Source organism: Penicillium brevicompactum, assembly GCF_028827555.1.
Source record: "Penicillium brevicompactum strain IBT 35665 chromosome Unknown utg000001l_segment0_segment0, whole genome shotgun sequence".
Classification (NCBI taxonomy): Eukaryota; Fungi; Ascomycota; class Eurotiomycetes; order Eurotiales; family Aspergillaceae; genus Penicillium; species Penicillium brevicompactum.
Genome location: NW_026623203.1, coordinates 2,217,882 through 2,237,391, shown reverse-complemented (window position 1 = coordinate 2,237,391; position 19,510 = coordinate 2,217,882). Strand labels below are relative to the sequence as shown.

The 19,510-nt window shown below is 48.7% G+C and overlaps 4 protein-coding genes across 4 annotated transcripts; 2 read left to right on the top strand and 2 right to left on the bottom strand.

Moving 5' to 3' along the window:
* Nucleotides 1–1,831: 1,831 nt before the first annotated feature.
* Nucleotides 1,832–3,447, bottom strand: nsdD (GATA-type sexual development transcription factor NsdD; the record flags this gene model as incomplete). The annotated part of the gene is made up of 5 exons (XM_056949903.1): nt 1,832–2,044; nt 2,125–2,442; nt 2,557–2,730; nt 2,783–3,365; nt 3,416–3,447. 5 exons carry the CDS (start codon nt 3,445–3,447, stop codon nt 1,832–1,834), a joined length of 1,320 nt encoding a protein of 439 aa, XP_056815818.1.
* Nucleotides 3,448–13,476: 10,029 nt separating this feature from the next.
* N7506_000606 (macro domain-containing protein) lies at nt 13,477–14,213 on the top strand (the record flags this gene model as incomplete). Its single annotated transcript, XM_056949902.1, has 2 exons — nt 13,477–14,105; nt 14,156–14,213. 2 exons carry the CDS (start codon nt 13,477–13,479, stop codon nt 14,211–14,213), a joined length of 687 nt encoding a protein of 228 aa, XP_056815817.1.
* Nucleotides 14,214–14,844: 631 nt separating this feature from the next.
* N7506_000605 (putative mitochondrial inner membrane protease subunit Imp2) lies at nt 14,845–15,701 on the top strand (the record flags this gene model as incomplete). The annotated part of the gene is made up of 2 exons (XM_056949901.1): nt 14,845–15,293; nt 15,347–15,701. The coding sequence occupies 2 exons, from the start codon at nt 14,845–14,847 to the stop codon at nt 15,699–15,701; spliced, it is 804 nt and encodes a 267-aa protein (XP_056815816.1).
* Nucleotides 15,702–16,010: 309 nt separating this feature from the next.
* On the bottom strand, nt 16,011–19,441 carry N7506_000604 (sporulation-specific 71 family protein; the record flags this gene model as incomplete). Its single annotated transcript, XM_056949900.1, has 3 exons — nt 16,011–16,565; nt 16,619–19,273; nt 19,331–19,441. The coding sequence occupies 3 exons, from the start codon at nt 19,439–19,441 to the stop codon at nt 16,011–16,013; spliced, it is 3,321 nt and encodes a 1,106-aa protein (XP_056815815.1).
* Between the last annotated feature and the right edge of the window lie 69 nt (nt 19,442–19,510).

Here is a 19,510-nt window from a genome sequence, read left to right as displayed (position 1 = left end):
TCCCAGCGTCAGAAGAGCGAGAGCGAAAAGATCAGAGCCCACAGGTGCTATGATAAGCACATCCTATTTGCATGCAATTATTGACGCATTGCTCGTAAGCGCATGATCATCTAAAGGAGACCAGTTAAAAGGTAAAAGACGGGACAAAGATCTCCACAGGGATGAGGGAACGTGGGATCAGATCTTGATCGATTGAATTCCACTATCCCTGCTAGCCCAGCCCCTCTGAGGAATGTCCAAGTACGGAGTACATGGGTCATCAATTTCGAATGTCACAGTCCAATAACGTCGCCCAAGTACGGAGTAGACAAATAGAGGATGACTGAAGCAAAAGAAAAGCAAATATCCCAATCGTGTCGGTGTCAGGGCACTATACAAACTCTCCAGTCCATCAGATTGGCGTCGGACCAAACACCACTTGCAGTCCGATAGATCGATCCCTCCGAACAGGGGTTCCCTGTGAGTGGACCTCAAACTGCCAATGCTTCAATGACAAATCTTGATACGCGGACTTTATCCGCCCATCGCCGTGGAATGTGGCGGTCTGTAACGGTCACTGGGCGTTTGGGCCATTCTGAATACGGTCATATTTCGGTCATATCATATTCTACTAACTCCGTGTTCCATACGGAGTACCGAGTACTCCGCTAACTATGTACAATGTAAGCTCAACCAAGTTTTCTAGCGAACTCGATCTTACGTTCCCCGATCCCAGATCCGATCTGATGAACACAAATACTGGCAGCGAATGATCGTGCTACATTCTCACTAGTTAGGTTAGACCCGCTGATCTCGACGATCTCGATGATCTCTCCTCTTTCTTCGCGTTTAGCGGTTAAGAGGAGGGGATTTTCTTTGCCGATCTAATATTGAGGGGTACTGAATCAGTCGCCTAAGTAGAAGTATACGGAGTACGGAGTAATGACCTCGTACCTAGGTTTGAGTGTTCAACAAAAAGTTAACATGTACGAATACCAAATCGGGCCGCCCGCCTTAGGGCGAAAAAAGATCATGCCACTCTTATCGCCGAAGTTGGCGAATTGAAAATTCAGACTCTTGGCATATCAAATGCGATTGCTAACGTTCAAATATACATGACTTGACATGTGCTCTGTACAGAACGGAGAACATGGTTGAATATTGTGGAACTCCCGCTGGTCCAGATGAAATGCTCGGGTCCGATACCAAGATGCTCACGGCCGACACTACGCCTTGTAGCCACACACTTTGATAACACTTTCATACCTAGGTAACTGAGGAAAATTCGTCGCATTTCGACATTGCTGCCAAGATGGAGTACATTTACAATTAATCATATCAGGATGCTCAGGTTCCACCCGGGGAATGTCTCCCCAGCAATCATATATTCACACAAAGAAAAGAACAGTGAAATGTCATAAAGCCTTGAATATCGACTAGAACATAATGTAAGAGACGCTGAATAAGACACGATCGTACACACATCATATCAGGGACATACTCGAACAGAGACGCATGACCGGCCTCGAAATGGCTCGAACAAAACCAAAATGCAGGGTATAAACCAATAACAACAGTCTTGACAGATGAGCGAAGCAAGCACTTGTGTGAGCTTAACAAAGAAACCAGATTTCAAAAGCCAATGGCTAAATCAGAAGGGGGGAATCTATGCCGTTTTCTCCCAGACCTCGGGGGAGGGTATTATGTAAGGGCCGAGTAGGGAAGAAAAAGGAAACAGAAAAAAACCAAAAAAGAGATGATCGAAAAGAAAAAAAAAAAAAGATGAAAGGGGGATTCAATCCCAGCCGAACTCCGAATCTATGTCCCACCATTTTCAACGCCGAAAAGAAGCTTAATGACTGGTTGGAGAGGCGGAGTCGAGGGCCGACTTTGGCTTCAGATTGGAACCCAAACCTGCGGCCTTGTTCGCGCCCATTTTCCGAGTCAGCTTGGCGTAGTGTAGACCGCAGGCGTTACACAGCGTTCGGGCACCATCTGGACCCCGACGCCATTCTGGCGTTTCGGCTCGGTTACAACTGTGGCAACGACCAGGAGGGGCGGCCTTCTGGGAATGGTTAGCCACACAAATCTTGTGGGGTGGATACGTCAGGGGGATAAACGGTGAAGGAAACGTCCAGAACTTACTCCACGCCTTTTCTTTGGATCAGCACCTGCGAAACCGCCCGTGCCCTTGTAATCTTCGGGGTACATTGCCATGTGGTCATCCTCGGTTTTGAACGCCTTCCGCTGGGCCATTTGCTCGGCGAGCGCCTGTTCCTGGTTCACGACGGCTGTGCGTATCCGAACCAAGGCATCTTGGTTCCGCCGTTGCATATGGAGCATGTCCTCCACTTCATTTAGCGAAGGGAGGGACCCTATTATGGTTCCAGACCGTTGGGTTTGGTGCGCACGAGCAGCGTAGTGTCGCGAAAAATCTAGAGTCCGTGTGCTCATTTCGGCAATCTGAAAATAGATGAGATTAGCTCTTTAATCTCGGGGACCATAGATTTTCAGCCGCCAAAGTGGCGGTTCCGTCGTTCTCGAACAGATCTGCGTAGGGGGGGAGAAAAATCATACCTCGTTCAAAGACTGCTCCACATCATAGACGTCTAGATGCCGCTTGACGGTGTCGCTGTGAGGAGGAATTGGGCGGCCCACATACCCGCTCTTGGGTTCCTCCACGCGCGCGCCCATGTAAGGGCGGTTGTCATAGGGTGCTGGTTGGTATGAATGGCCATGACCGGGGATCGACTGGAAGGAGTAGTTTGGTGGGAAGTGATTGTAGCCATTAGGGGGAAGCGACGCTACCGGCGGAAGTTGGCGCGCTGTATTCGTAGGTGGAGTGTTGCGACCCGACGGAGGTGATTCCTGTTTTGGCGCTCTGTGTTGGAGACTTGCCAGTGCTAAGGGAGTGGAGGGAGGCGCGGGAGTCTTGGGTGTTGACGGAGGTGAGGCTGGAGTGCGAGTCTTGCAATGGGTGCGGATGGTAGCCAGGTTCCCGCATCACCGGATTGAAGGGGTTTGGCGGACCGGACGGCCCTTCGGTGCTTGGTCGACCGGCGATGTGTGATGGCGCAGGGTGTGATTGTGGGGGAGGAGCTGAGGTGGGCGCAGGGTAGGGAAGAGAGTCGTTGCCGAGGGCTTCGTGGATGGAGGGGAGAGATTGTCTCGGTGTGTGCTTGTCCTTTTCATCTTCAATGTCGCGACGCGCTTCGGACGGCGAGATGTAACCTGGCTGTGGGTTGGGCGCGTAGGCGTAGGATAACGGCTGACCGGCGTACATGACGTTGGGGCTCATGAGAGGGGTGGGGGATCCGGTCGCGCTCGAGGAGCACTTGGAAACGAAAGGCGAGTCCTTCAAGAAACCTATAGCAGGCAAAGGGTCTCTGGTTGGGGGGGTTAGTGTGAAGTTTGTGGAAGTAGATACAATACCAACCTGTGCCTAGGTGCGGCTTCCAAAGACCCCATCACGTTTCTGGAAAGGATCTGGGGAGAATAATCATCCAAGAAGGATCGAGCAAGATCAATATATAAGAGAGATCCGGCCGAGTCAATTTCGAGTTGAAAGGCGAGAAGTCGTACGACCAAAAAATCAAATCGACTCCCAAGGGTCCCAGGTCCAGGGTGGCGTAAGAGAGGAAGTTCACAAGTGGCGTTGAAATTGAGTAATGCAAATCATGTCCTTCGAGCCAAAATCGAAACCCCTCCTAGAAAAAAAAAAGAACCAGAGTGATAGTATATCAAATCCCCAAAAAGCGATATAATAAAAAAGGTGTGAGATCGATCGGGGGAGACTGGGGGGGCCGAGCGGTATATACGCAAGGGATATAAGCGTGGAGGAATGTCAATCCAAAAATGAAGGGAAAGAGAAGAAGAGACCTTATTAGGGGATCGAGGCTACTTTAGATTGGAAACGGGATAGCAGAAGACAGAGGTTTATTGGATTTATTTAGAAATATTAATAAGGTATTTAGTTATTTAGTATTTAGTATTTAAGTATTTACTATTTTTCTATTTACCTCTTTTCAATTAAAAAAGATCGCGATCGTAGCCAAAATTACCAGGAAATTGCTAGATCGTCATGACCTGGTTTTACGCAAATTTACACGAACTGCGGATCATCGTACCTATCACTAGTGACCGTCTCGGTGGAGTTCTGCCTTTCTTTTCTTTTTTCCTTTTCCTTTTCCTTTTTTTTTTTTTTGTTTTCTTTGCCTTTTTTGATTTCTTTTTGATTTTGTTTTTTTCCCCCTCTCCTTTGGTCTTTCATCGACATTGTAAGTTGTACGGTGCAACTCTCGACCTGAGCATCTTATGAAGTAACCGTCTACCATACTGTACGGGGTATCACTCTCAAATTGACGAAACAGCATTACCTCTCTATGTCCTCTACTCACCCCTACACTCTAAATGTGTTCACCCATCTACTCCGTAAGATCTAAATATAAATATAAATTAAACAATAAAAAAGCACTCTAAACTAGTTCCATCATACATCGATGCTCGATCTAGAGAAACGGCCGCTTCTCAACGTGCTAACGGACGGTCTACTACCCGAGACGCCGGGTCAACAAGCCCAAGACTATACAATTACTCCGTAGTCTGTACTCCGTCACAATATTGCCTTATAGCTCCCGGTGATATACCTCGAAAGTCTTCTGGAATTAATCTATTCCGATATTACTCGTTCAATCCGGGACAATGCAATGGGACCATTCCCAACCTACATAAATTAATTCGGCCTTGACTCAATCGAGGTTACTCCCCATATGTAGGAAGCCCTATGCATCTGTGTCACATGAGAGAGATCTCCGATTCAGGGTGGATCAAACGTCGACCAAAGACGTTCAGACCGCGAGGGCTGATTAATAACTTAATACGGAGTAGCCACGGACATGATGTCAGGATACGATCCGAGATCTCAGAGCGCTAAGGATCGAGTCCAAGGACGTGCAACCCCTGGGGCGACACAAAAGCACGAGGGGGTTGGACGAGAGATCTTCGAAGGTTACACGGTCAGATCTGAAAGTGCCTGACGTGGCCCGTTCCATGGTTCGGTCTTGAAGTTTGGATGCCTGGAATCGGTGATTTTGTCACTATTTTCAAGTCTCAAGCTAAAATGTGTTTATATGTGTCCATGGATATTCACCTGGGCAGGTCCACGGGTGTGTGTTATTTTTTTTTTAGCTAGGAAGGATCCGGACCTCCGCTCTGTTAGACGATCTGTTCCAACAGGCTACGTCACGACGCCGTTTCAAGCCAAGATCGGGCGTAAGTCAAGAAAATAAAAACATGCCAAAAGCGAGACACCGAAACGTAAAAAAAAAAGACCGTTAAACCCTACCCCCAAAAAGCAAAATAACGAAACTCCCGAATCCTTCGAGATCCAGAAAAAACAAATAAAATCATCAGTTTCGGAGCACGCTACCCCCTTAGTACCTGCCGAGGATCGGGTCGCAAGGGTGTTGTCACACACGTTGCTTAAGCTTTGGATCGAGATCGGACGCGGGACGTTTATTGGCAAGATCGCATGTGTGCTCTCCATCTCTGCCTTGTATTCTGCAGACCCTCTGAATTACGGAGCACAGGAAATCCACGTTAACCATTGTGTTTATTGGGGTGACGCAAAAGAGGGATACGGCGTATAACGTCGTACTCGCAGAAAACCAAAATCACCTTGCCCAAACAGGCATCCTGCACAAGTTGCCGGATTAAAGAGTCAGATTATTCCGTGTTTCCTCGTGCTCTTGGCTTTTGTACCTCTTCGCACTAGCCTCTCGAGCAAATCCCTTGTATCTCATTTCATCTTAATGCTCAGAGTGATCGACCCCAGCCGTACCAGATTGGAGAGCTGTTGAATCCATTTTCTGGATCTTTGAGTTCGCTGGTCTCGGACCCACGCTTTTTGGATCTCATTTTTGTTTTTGTTTTTGTTTTTGTTTTTGTTTTTTGTTTTTTTACGCTCCAGTTTTCTTTCTTACCTCGAGGTGCTATATGGTACAGATGTTTGTCAATTCCAGTTTCGACGAGATTCCACGCCTCTTGAGCCTTATCTCGTGGGGGATGTTGACCTTTTGACGGAGCGCACAGACACCAGGACCCATAAATGATGTACTCCGTATATGGTTCAACGGTCGGCTTAAACTGTCGGTGATCACGAAACGGCCGACCCTACTCCGTACAATCGCCTCAAGATTTATCTCTCCCTGTACTCTGTACTGATCATTGCTTGCCGGTATGGCCGACTGCTGGAATTTCCCTGACCGTTTGTGACAGCACTGCAGTTGATATGCAAAGGGGCATCCAGGCACCAAGTCCGCTTACAGGTTTCATACACTTTGAACCACAATGCATGCATGCACGGAGCTCAAATCCAAGTCCATCCGGAGAAAAACCCCGGGCTATTTCGCACAATGGATTTGTCGATGGGTCTGAAAATCCTACGCTGGTATCGATCTACATGAAAGTCGCTGCATCACGCAGCCGAGCATGCACCAGACGGATCGTAGCATTTCAGCCACTCTACGATGCGTTCCGTGCGCACTTGAGATTTAGTGCATGCATGGGAGGTCACCTACCTGCCGGGCATGAATGCAGTAAGGATCTTTGCGATTGATTTTTCTTCCCCACTTGTGAAGGACAGTACATAACTAGGTCATTGTGAGCCCCGAAGCCATTCCATCATATTTTCCCGATCGAGGCATCGAGGCTGAAAAACAGTCATCCAGGTTTTGACAGCGCCAATAATGCCTGGGGCACCAGGGGAACAAAATTGGCTTTCCCCGCGACATTTCGATCTGAACTATCAGAATCGTAACTGGTCACACTGGCCCGGTCGCAGTCCACTGTGATCGATCAGAGGAGATCGGGGTATGATTGGCCAGCTGACCCAGTTGTATTGAATACGGAAAGGGCCCAAAAAAATGGTCTGTTATGGAGTCTATTCTGGTTGCCTTGTTGCGGCAACTAGGAGTGCATCGATTACTCCGTACGGAGTACTCCGTACAGCCGGCTTGAGAACGGGGGATTACGGACCATGTCTGAGAGCATGCATAGTACAGTATGAATGAGGGCCAGTAATCAAACATTTAGCGATTTGACAAGAGACCGGTGGGGAGTAAGGCAAACCCTGAAAAATGGCTAAGGTGGCTTTCGGCAATGAAGACATTCACGTGCCCCTTGGCATGGGAACAGCTGAGTGGTGAGGTCTTTTGACCCTCAGCGACCAATGGCACAATTTTGCTAGGGGATTTATATTTGCTCTCAAGCTCCCCGAGTCAAGCAGCTGATGGAGACGACGATCTCTCCATCTATTTCCCATGAACCGTTAGCAACTTCTCGTACTACTCGTACACATACTCAATTACTCGATATTCCGTACAAAATAATTACGATCCTCAGCTAAAGGCGAAGGTGAATATCATTACCTAACGAGAGGAAAAGAAAAGAAAATCGGTGCAGAATAACTGGAGACAACTGGAGACATGATCTCAACATGAGCAATTTGATCGACAAACCGTTAAAAACCGTTTTGTCCCCTGATGACATGATTCTGACCAAGCCAGGAAAGCAGTTTTTATTTACACGAGTAATTTCCTTTTTTTAGAGACTAAGAGCTGCTCGGTGGAGAACATACGATCGCTAGACAGACGATCAGAGCATTCTAACCACAAAGGAAAATGAGCGACAACGCTTTTCTCAAGCGGGCAAGAGAGGAAAATCTGATCCCAATTTCAATACGCATCGGCCGTTGGCTATCCTTTTTCAATATGCTGTTGACATGCAGATGAAGCTAAAAGAAATTCCTGTACGGAGTAAGGTCGATGAGTTCCGCATATAGAATAAAGGGACATATACAAAAACCCACGCGTACCACAAGTCGACTCTGCCGCAAATTTTTTTTTAAAAAAACACATCACTGCGATGCGGTGCAAAAAGCATTCGGCCGACTATCTCACAAAACAATAGCACCGGGGCAAAAAAAGCCCCAAGCCCCACCGATATAATAACTCAACACAGCACGGTTCACACCTCTATAAAGTAAAATCTCCGGCAATCTATTCAGCCAAACCATAATAAACAAGCAGACAATCGTGCCCCGAAACTTCGAAATGTGGCGCGGCTCAGGGGGTGTTAAAATTCATCCGACACTGTGGAGACTCCCGGAAATCTCTCCGATCTTCTGAAAGGAGTAATCTGACAGCTTGAAGAGAAAGAAGCGAGTGGATAATCCTTTCCTCCAAAATAAAGGACCTGCAGGATCGTATCAGTGACAGGCCGGTTCTTGTGACTAGGCAAGGATTTGAATGTACGGCGCCAAATTAGGAATGGGAGGTACCAATATTCAGATTCGAATCATGCAAGAATCTGTTTGACCAACGCCCCGAACTCCTCATCGGGTCCAAGTATGTGTCAGATCTACGATAGATTTTCTGTTGATACCGGGACAGATGGAACTATTGTCAACGGCTCCGCCCTATCTCATCAATGTGCCGTGATATTGATTAAGCATGGATACCAATACCACATGAAGCCCTATTAGTACTCCCCAGCAGTGTCGTACTAAGACATGGGGGTTTGTATGGACGGAATGAAAAACCTTGTCTTTAATTTCTTTCATTATGCTTACTCCGTACACTGTGTTCTCTCCTTTTTTTTGCTTTTTGATTTTTTTTAAAAAAAAAGAATTCTCCCTTGAAATTGCCACAGTTAAACACTGCACGTTCCAACAGTCCAAGCACACGGGAAAACTCTCTTGAGCATCGTCCATTTTCCCGGTTAGGTACGGAGTATTGTCACGGCAAGTACAGGTTGATTCTCGTCCACCTCCAAGTTGTCGTATTCCCATCGAATCAGGTGGATTCGACACTTGTTACAGACTAGGGATCAGTGGAATATCTTGACCAAGCTAAGTAGATACATATCCACGACAGAAGACGACAGGGGGAAAAAACGAAGGGAAAAAAACGGGAAACAGCCGGACCGTTCCCAGCCCCACAGTGCTGTTAGACCGCCTCAATCGGCGGGGAACAATTTTGTCTCTGTTGGGGGATTTTCTCATCTGGCTTCATTTAGCAAAGTGACTCCATACTCAAAAGGAGGGGCTAGCTTAGGTTGAGGGCAGTTCCCCTGAGATAATGTGAGATTAGCGAAGCCGAGATTTCCCTGAAGTGGGTTGGCCGTTTTTTTTAACTCCACGCCATCTTAGGCAATGGACCGAAAGGGCGTCCTTCCCTCGACCCACTGGCGTTGCAGGAGGTTCATTTCCTACGCAAATCCCGAATTGACCGGAGAATCACCGTGTGGCTCCGTGATCGCCTTTGGGGAAAACTCTCCGATTATGGAGCGCCGGATAATAAATAGAGTATGAAGTATATGATATTGATATTGATATTGATATCGATGTGGACATTGCGGTGTCTAGGGGAAGCCTCGGTCCAGATCCCAGAAGAGCATCAATTCATGATCTGCTTGACGCTAAGCTGACAGCGAAGCTCTCCATCTCCTTGACCAAACTATTAAAATGAAGCATGAACACTTGGACACTTTTGCCACTGGGCGCTGGGATGTACCATTTCCCATCTCAGTGCCCTTCGAGTCGATCTGCGGAGATAAGAAGCGGAAGCCGAGGGAAATGTGGCAGCCGAGATTGCCTTCATGGCCACGCGACGAAAACCACAAAATGACTTGACGGTTGAGATCCGCCCGGTGGAGACGGTGGAGGCGACTATCGCTCCAGGTTTCCATGGCTCCATTTCCAGAATATCAACGATATTATTCAGGTTGATAATAAGCTGCTGGACACAGTGAGGCGGTTTTTACCGCCGATTGGGAATAGTTACAAGTATTTCCCGTTTGGCCTGTGCTGTTGCTCACCACATATCCCTGTAGGCTGTACAGCTGTGGTAATGATCCATTGCGGGTCGAGACGGCTGGGCAAACGGGCGCTGAGCTCGTCTCGAGCTCGTCTTTTGTCAATGCTGGACCCGACGTTGTGGTTGAATGATTCATACACAATGACCTCCTAGGACTCGATATTTAGTATGCCCATATCGAGAGATCGCTGATTCAATGCCCTATCGAGCAATGTCTTACAAGTGCAGGTCCCGGTTCATCCGGCGTCTGTAAGTCCTTGCTTACAATTGAGGCGTAACTCATCATATGGCGAATGCACTACGCTTTTCAAGGTAACGGCGATCCTTCAGAAACGCGCTTGCTGACTCGGTCGAGAGACGTGCATATGTAGTGCCTATACGGAGTAGAAAGTATGGAGACAAGTCATACTGAGATTGTCTCGCTTTCCTACTTTTTTCTACATCGAGGGGATACAAATCACTACATGTTCCCACAACGCCGCTCGAAAGGTGTTATGACATTCTCAAGGATCTAACCAGGGAATAACATGGCCAATGAAGAAACGTTGGTTCAGACGATCAGACAAGAACGCGAATGTATGTATAACATAACCTTGTTTTCGAAAGAGGAACAGCTAACGCAGTCATGAAGTGATCTGCGTTGAGCGTTTGGCCTGGTAGAGTCCAGACCACGACAACGTCAGGGCTCATTCCTTCTTCCCGCATTCAGCATGTACGCAGCGGAAATCTCATGCAACGGAATCTGTCCGATCTCGATTTTAGAGCCGGCCGTTCGGCGACATCTCGGTCGAGCTGGGACGAAGCTCCATTGGATTAGTTGGCAGACGATCATTTCGGTGTGTCACTCAACGTTTCGATAAAAGACTAGGGCCTCTCATGATGTTCGAGGTGGCTGAGTAGATATCCTAGCGTGGTAATGCATGTTTAAGATTCAAGCTGTTTGGCAGCGGACATATACCCCAAAGTCTAGGGGAAACAAGCCGTTGCCAAGAGCAGGCGTTCACTTAAGCCGGTAGAGTGAGAGTGGACAAGTGGAGTTGACCTGTCGCGCTCGCCAGACCAGGGTTGATTCCAAATCATAACGGGGATCTAGCATGAGCATGAGCATAATCTTACAAGTATAATCGAACAGGGGACCTTGCTATTCCGTAGTCCGTACACAAGACTAAGCCTGCGCGCTTGGTCAAAGGCTAAGTGGCTAAATGACATTGATCAAGGGTCTTGCGGAGAGTGTGTACAAGCCGCAGGTGCAAGGTCCGTTTCAGTATTTGACATCCTTGGATGTACTTATGCACCCAAGACTTTTGACGTATGCATCAACAACGAGTCTAGCCTATATTGATATTTGCAGCATGCATCGACCGAATCAGAGTAGACTTTCTTTCGTTTTTTCTTTTCTTTTTTTTTTCCCTTCTCTGAACATCTGGCCAGGGCGACTCACGTGGATGGCTGGTTGACTTGGATATGACAGCTGCAAAGTTCCATTGAAGACAGAGCTACATAGTAAACACTGCGTGTTCTTGATATCCCAGATATCAAATCTGCCAGTCGGAAGCTCTGCAGGTCGTGGATCCAGCTTTTTTGGGCAATAGTGTGACTTTTGCTTTATTTGACTTTGCCTTCAGAAGGCCAGAAAATGACAGCTAGCTGGACAAAAGTACGACCTCCGCTCTTCTCTTTCCTACTGATCCAATGATCATGCTTGCTGTGTCCACTCCATTTCTGCCCCTAAATTACAACGTACAGCGTACTCAAACAGTTGGACATCTGAGAGAACAGGTTCGGTCTAACTGTCCTAGTGATCCCAGTCACCTGGGAATTGCCGGAGTGGAGCCATCCAGAAATTTTCGTTTCAGTGCTGGTCTTTTTTTCCACCAAAACCAGCCAATGGGGTAATTACAAGCTATTTTTGTCACTTCAAGGGGAAGGTGACTGGGTGGGTAGGGGGGATATCTTGGGAGGAGACAGATCCGTGCGATTGGCAAGACGGCGCTACACCTGAAGGATCGGCATTTGTCAATCAAAGTAACCACGACTATCGATACACGGACTAGGTCCCCACAGATCCGTTTCTTAACGGTCAGGAGACTGACGTGAAAACGGTTGTGATTCTGACAGATTCTGACACTGGGGTGTGGGCCAATGAACCCACTGTGGCTCACGAATGGTCGATGATCCCCGTAATTTGATCCCCGACACTGTGTCGAGAAATGTTTTATGTCGAAGTCCACACTTCGGACTCCTGCCCAGGATAGAAGGTTGGTATCTTGAGAAAGCAAGAAAGATGAGGATCTCGACCCCTCAACCTCCCCCGGTGGCCAAGGTACCTCCCTAATCCCAACGGAGTCAGGGCGCCGGAGATCTGGATGAGCGGGCAGTCTAGCCGCAAATGAGTGCTACTAACTCCAGGTCTCTCTTAGGGCAATCAGGATTTGGATCGCATCGTACGATATCGGTTTTGGCGTGCATCTTACAGGTACACGCTGTATTTGAGTTCTGATCCTGACTCGAGTACTCCGTACTCCGTACGGAGTACCATTGCTCCTGAACGCACAACCCCCAAGAACGGTGACATGACCCTAAGGCCCACGAGAGGAGATCCCGATGCCAATCATATGTCACCGAGGTCCTTTGATCCATGCTTTTCCTGCGCTGATTCATGCATCCGCTGGTAACCCTATCCACTCCCATCTCAAATCCCGGGCTTGGCTCTCATCCTGTATGTACAAGCACGCTAGTGAGCTGCACCCTATCCTCGCCGGGTTCTCCGGGGCCAATGGAAAAGTTTCGATGACCTCGAACACTAGGATTGAGCGGCAGAGAAGGCGGTTTTTTTGTCTGCGCGCAGGCGGCTATGCAATGCAGCTTGCCGTATGGAGTACGTTGGAACCGGATCGAGAACATTGTCCATCTGTTTCCGGTATGTCAGTAAAACCCTAATTGAAGAGGCTGGAGAAGTTGATGAGTATCGTGCATCTGGACTCGTGTCATGTCAGTCCAGGCTCTTGGTGTCCATCGGACTTGATACTTGTCACACTGAGGTAACCCCGGACAATTTTATTTCAAAGTAGAAGAGAGACATGGAGAATTATACTCAAACTTGATCAATGTTCTTTCAGCGAGGTCTTACATACATAATTTCCACTGTTTTATTTTGAGGTTTGAGACATATCTCGGATGGTCCCAGCAACTTTTTGAACATACAGCTGCATATTTCTTTCTTGATAGCAATATTTTGTTGCTTTCCAAGACATAGAAGCTGCATCGTACATAGCAATGTATTATCCTAGAAAATTTATGCCACTCAAGTATCCGGTATTCAAGACCGAGGTGTGTGCGTGCGCGTGTGTTGGGAGGGTGATTCCGCTCGGAGTCCAGCCCCGTCATTTGTGCTTAGAAAGATAGATCTCAATAGCCTTTTCTCTTCCCCTCACGCACCATTTTACTTACTTCCCCTCTCTTTTGCATTCAAATCGACATCGCCCGCGCATCTCGTTTGGTCGAGCAAGAGCAATCACGTGACTTCCATGAAGATACGGTCCGTGCACAAAGCTTGAGATTCCCCACTTGAGCTCTGAGGCCATTGTTCTGTTGTCGCGACTTAACTTTTCTGCGCTGCATCATGGCTTCGTATCTGTCTCTTGCAGAGATACCCACAGTGGGACGCCTGTATCAAACGAAGAAACTTACTCCCGGAGTCTCACAGCTTGCGCCATCAAAGACCCTCAACAGCACCATTTCCATCATTCGCAATGATATCACCAAGCTCCGAGTTGACTGCATCGTGAATGCTGCAAACAAGTCTCTCCTCGGCGGCGGGGGCGTGGATGGGGCAATTCATCGCGCTGCAGGACCGAAATTGGTCGAAGAATGCCGTGGACTTGGCAGATGCGACACCGGCGATGCCAGAATCACTCGGGGATACGATCTGCCTTGCATTAAGGTCATACACACCGTTGGGCCGATCTATGACATCGAGATGAGCGACGAAGATCCCCTTCGCCCAGAGCGGCTACTTCGCTCCTGCTATCGACGCAGCTTGAAGCTGGCTGTCGAGAACGATATGAAGAGCATCGCATTTGCCGCCATCAGTACTGGTGTCTACGGCTTTCCGAGTGATGAGGCCGCGGAAGCTGTTCTAGATGAGACGCGAAAATTTCTCGAGAAGCCCGCCAACATCGGAAAGCTGGAACGTGTGATTTTCTGCAACTTCGAGCGGAAGGATGTGGTATCATACAGAGATTCCATCCCGTGAGTTAATCCTTCAGCGAGACTGAGTTGGTCAGGACTGACGAAGTTAGTAAATACTTTCCTCCCACAGCAGAAGATTCGGCGGAGCTAGAGAACAGCGACGTTTGAATATCCCCATAAACCTGCAAATCCCCCATGGGTTCCCAGGCGCGATGATTACAATGCCCGAAATGAAATTCATGAACCAACGAAACCCGACTCAATTGCCTCGCCTTCCATATGACCATACCTACCATGCGATATCAAAGTCAAATCCACGTGCCAAATTTTTCGTTCCGTGTCATCGATGAGAGACGGCGAAATGATTCCTTTGGACATGTTGCTGCGGGCTTTGAGTGATTTGAAAGAGCACGCAGGGAAAGGAGTACCGACTGAACATCGACCATGGCGTCAGGAGTCAACAGAGTGAATCTCCTAGATTAGTACGAAGAATAATTTAAGAAAGTCTTGTTCTCAAAAGATATAGCTAGTATGGTCAATAGATTCCGTGGTCGCTTGTGACAGGCATTGTTGATTGTTCCTTTCAATTTCACCTGTGGATATTGTCATGCAAACAGTGCAAACTTCCTATCAGATTGCATTTGACATGATTCTTGCCAAGGACCACCCCAGCGTCGATTCTAAAAGAAAACCCTCGAGAACCAATTTTGTGAATAATTTTTGCCATGCTATATTGAGAAAATCGATCTCGACTCAATTGTGTCCACTCTCCCTCCTTCATACCACTGATCTCCTCAAAATGTCGAAGCCGCGTGCGTCACCGACACCCAATGCGCGATATCGAGTGAAAGCGCCGGAGGTACCGATTCCGAAACGCCAGGTCCCCCTTTCACAGCAACAAGCACAGGCACCATCAGGGCCATCCCTCTCCCGACAAAGGCGTCTTCCGTTCTCACACCTCTTGACGAGCCTCCGCCAACGCTTCAGCGCACTCCCCACACCCATCCGACGCGCCGGCCGCACTCTTCGCTGGCTGACCCCACTGGTCCCAATTGCCCTCTATTTTCCCGAACATGTCATGCAAGTGATGTGGGTGCGCGGCCCATCAATGACACCTTGCTTAAATGAAGACTACGAACAATCCCAAACGAAGAGCGACATAGTACTGGTCAGCATGTGGCCATGGGGATCTATAATCCCATTCCTTAAAGAGCCGAGGCTTGAGCGTGGAATGATCGTTACTTTCCGGTAAGTGGACTTTGATTCGGAGAACCAAATGTCGGGGTACTAAGATATCACAGCTCCCCTGCGAACCCCTCTCATATTGCGATCAAGCGCATTGTCGGACTACCCGGTGATCGTGTTACGACGCGAGAGCCATGCATGCGTCCGACGCAGATTGTCCCTTGGAATCATGTCTGGTTGGAGGGTGATGCTGAGAACCCGCGCAAGACGATGGATAGCAATACATATGGGCCTGTCAGTCTAAGTCTTGTGACTGGGCGGGTATGGGCAGTTTTGGGGCCGCGTATGCGTTGGCTGGATTGGAAGGATTGGGAAAGCGAAACGGGGGACGCTATCGATATACACCGAAGGAGCGTAAGAGACCGTGTGGTTAAAGATGCTGTTCAGCTGGAGCAGCCTTTTTTGAATTGATATTTGGGATGGGTGTGCTGCATAAACCTTGAAAATTCCTGACATTTTCTTTGTTGATAGATTCGAGTCCAGCGTCTTATTTGAGCTCAGCATGTACATATATTGAGCATAGCTATTTGGATATCATTGTATTACTATTATGAGTAACAATGTCGTGGTGCGATATGTGCATGTAGGGAACAACGCTCCTAAAGAGCATTGGAAAACAAGATGGAAAACGAGCGGTATATCTCAAGTTGCACAAGCAACTCAATAATGGTCGTAAATGCAAATAACGCCAACCAGAACAAAAGAGGAATATATGACCAATTAGAGAGAAACAAGCCGTATATCTTCATGTTTCTCTTCCTGAAGACGATCAATCTCCGAAGAAATGCTCATCACCCAACGATCCTTCTCGACACGACTACGCGCCTTGAAAACGATAGTGCGGCCATGCTTGCCCAGCGTGGACACATGGCGCAGAGAGCGTTTGGCTTTGCCTTGCGCTCCCACTTCTTGGGCTCGGAAGTAACTCTTGCTCAAGGGCTGCCACACTACAAAGGTAATGGCAGTATCCTCATCGCGACTGGTAAAATTATCCGAATCAAGATACACTCGAGGAAGAGCATGGAGACCGGGATTGTTGCTGTCAAAGGTTTGGTTTGCATACAGCAGGTCGTTCTCGGTAAGTAAACCGGAATATATGTAGCAGTCCTCCAGCTCGATGGTTGTCTCAAGTTCTTGATGGATGTGTGGGATTTCGACGCCGCTGCGCTTGCGCAGTGTGCTACGGAAGATGAGCAGCTTTCCCGCGGTAAGTATCACATGGCTCTGCTTGAATGTGGCGTGTCGACGAGGTTTGCGGAATAGTTGGCCAGACATCTACCGAGTGTTATTAGTAACAGTGTTCTAGCATTCATGAAGGGGCACCTTACCTTGATCGTTCGGCAGCCCGCTAGCGAGCACATGTTGTGCAAGTGCGGCGAAGCCTCAGCCTTGGTTACTTCCCACTTCTTTGCAAATTGCCCGACAACCGACTCCATTGCTTCGTCAATGTCTAAAAGCTTCAGATTGCGCTGTCGCAGGAGCCGGTGTTCTTTCGCATCATCCGCACAGCGTGTGTGCCAGTACTTCACCAAAACATCGAGTCGTTTGACCCACTCATCTCTCGTAGCAGTGTCATAGGCCTGAAGACGGATAACGAGGCCATTGTCTAGAGCCAGTTCGAAAGTGCGATCATCATCCATATCCTGTGTAGCACCATCATCCTGACGAGAGTCCCTAGGTTCACGGCCGAAGTCCACAGAAGGGCCTTCTTGAATGTTGGGATCTGCAGGGGAGCTGCCACGATGGATGTTGCGAACTTCCTGCACCCTACACAGATCAACGTACCCGTCGGAATTACTGATGTTGTGCACGTTCCTCTGCACATGAGCGTATGCATCCTCATCGTGTCGCTTCACATAGTCCTTGTTTCCATTTGAGAGCCATGCGATCTCACCATCTTGCAAGGGGTATGGATCAACTTCCCAAGATAGTGGCATGGCATCCAAGATCTCACGGGCAGATGGCACACTTTCGTCTGGTCTCGGTGCACATTTCGGTGGTGCCGGTGGCAAAGCCTTGGCTGGTCGGCAGAAGAACAAGTAATGATCGTGACTATAGAAATAAAGCCTTTTGAAAAACATCCTGTTCATCCGTTGATGCGCACCCCTTTGAGATGTCAAGCGGACCAGGAACCCCTCAACCGGGGCAGGTTCCTCTTCTTTACCACCGCAGTGGCGAATTGCAGTTGAATAGTGATGCCTTGGTCGCAGCTCAAGCTCATGGGATGATTGCATTGCGATGGTGCCGTACATCTTTTCTTCGTTGACCCCAAAGACCCATTCCAGTCGGTCATACCTTTTCCAAGCCAGTCCCATCTTCTCGGTCTTAGACCATGCCTTGAGCACCTCAGCCCACTCGGCACGACCTTCAAGCATTTCCATGCACCCTCGAATGATGTTTGCAGCGGCGAATCTGACATCGACTTCGGGACGATCCAAAGCTGCTGTGGCTTGGTCACTATCAGAGTTGTCTGTCTTAAGTCCTGTGTTGAATTGGCTAAAGGGGTTCTTGAAGACGAGCGAAACACCAAGGTCAGGAACATGAATTGGAAGCGAGGTGGGACGGCGCCATCCTAGGACCTGTCGAATGAAGGTATACCATTCTGCTGAGTGGGCTGCAGACTTGGGCCGGAGAATGAATATCTTCGTCCCACGTCTCCGGGGATACCAAATCACAATGGTCTTGTCGAGAGGAGAATATAGGTTGACGTGCGTAGTTTTGTGATTCAGTCGTACCTCATAATAAGGCGGGGTTTTGCTGTTCGGGCGCTGCACATCAGGAATCACGCGGGTACGATACATCTGAATCGCAAATGGAGTATGCTCTGCGGAGCTTTTCCGACATACGACAAGAAACTCTCTCCATTTATCCACGCTTCGTGTTTCCATGCGGAGACTGTCGTTTTCGTTATAGTCAGCGGGAAGTGTATTCTGCATAGTTTCTTCGACGCAGACCAGCATCTTCTCTGCTTTGACGATCTCCCCATCTTGCACCTTGCGCCGGCGCGGCCGATTAGCAGAGATAGTGCCCTGAGTCTTGGCAATTCGAGTGCGGAGCCGTTGCTGCTTGTGTTTGATATTATCGTCGATGTTAAGCTTCGCCATTTTCCTGGTGAGTCTTCGTTGTATTTGCGGATCGCCAGTTCCTTCATCGTCTTCATCTTGTGGCTCATGGTGCTGTAGAGTCGCCCGGGAAACGCCAGATGCCTTGCTCCTCTGTTTTCCCTTATCCTTGAACTGGGTCCGTAGCAGCTGTGTAGTTGAATCTGCCTCGCTTGGGACCATGGAAGGGTTGGGAGTCAGCGGCGTGTGAGAAGTCTCCCCAGCCACAGTCGTCTCGTACGAGCCTTGCGACTTTGGACGCACATCAGGTGGCTCCAATCTTTGAGCTCGCAGGGTAGCCATCGATTCGCCGGTGTCTGCAGAGCTGGAAACATCTTCTCTGGCCGTGACAAAGGAAGATGAGGCAAGATCATTGTCATACACATCGTCTTGTGTCCTTGATCTCGCCTTGACGGTACTGTCTGTGTCCTCTCCACTATCTTCTTCGTTTCCTTCATCCTCCCAAGCGCCCTCTGCAGTCTCCGTGTGCTCTTCTGGTGATTGATCTTCGCCACTGGTCTCTGCCTCGGGATGGGTGAGGGTCCTGAGTTCACCCACAGGCTCAGATTCAGATTCTTCCTGTTCCTGCTCTTCCTGGACTTCAATCTCGCCCTCCTCGGTGCTCGGGTTATTTGTGTCAGTGAGCGTCAGGGCGACTTCTTCATCCAAATCTGGCACTGAAGGTCCGGGCTGGTTGTCTTGCTCACTGTAATGAGTCGCGACAGGGCCCGCCGAAAAGGAAATGGCTTGGGATGTGTAATTCCTTAGCCTCAATCGAGATCTATACCAGGACTTTCGGTGACCTTGCAACCAACCCTCTGGGATTGGTCCGACGAAGAATCGCCGGTTTGTCATATGCAGATGGTTGGCAGAAGCATGGCGCTAACAAAACGGACGGTATTAGTTCCAATCGAGTTTCCAGTCAGGCTGCATACATACCAGCTGGTGATCAGTATATGAGCCAGTCTGCAAGCCAAGATAATGCTCATGGTACGAGCGTGGGTCGAGCTCTGGGGACGACCCGGCAGGCTGGTCTGGTGGAGTGCTCATGGCAGATTGTTACCCGCGTGGGCCAAGATGGGCGCCAGGCATGTGCAAGAGCATCGAGAGCATAGAGAC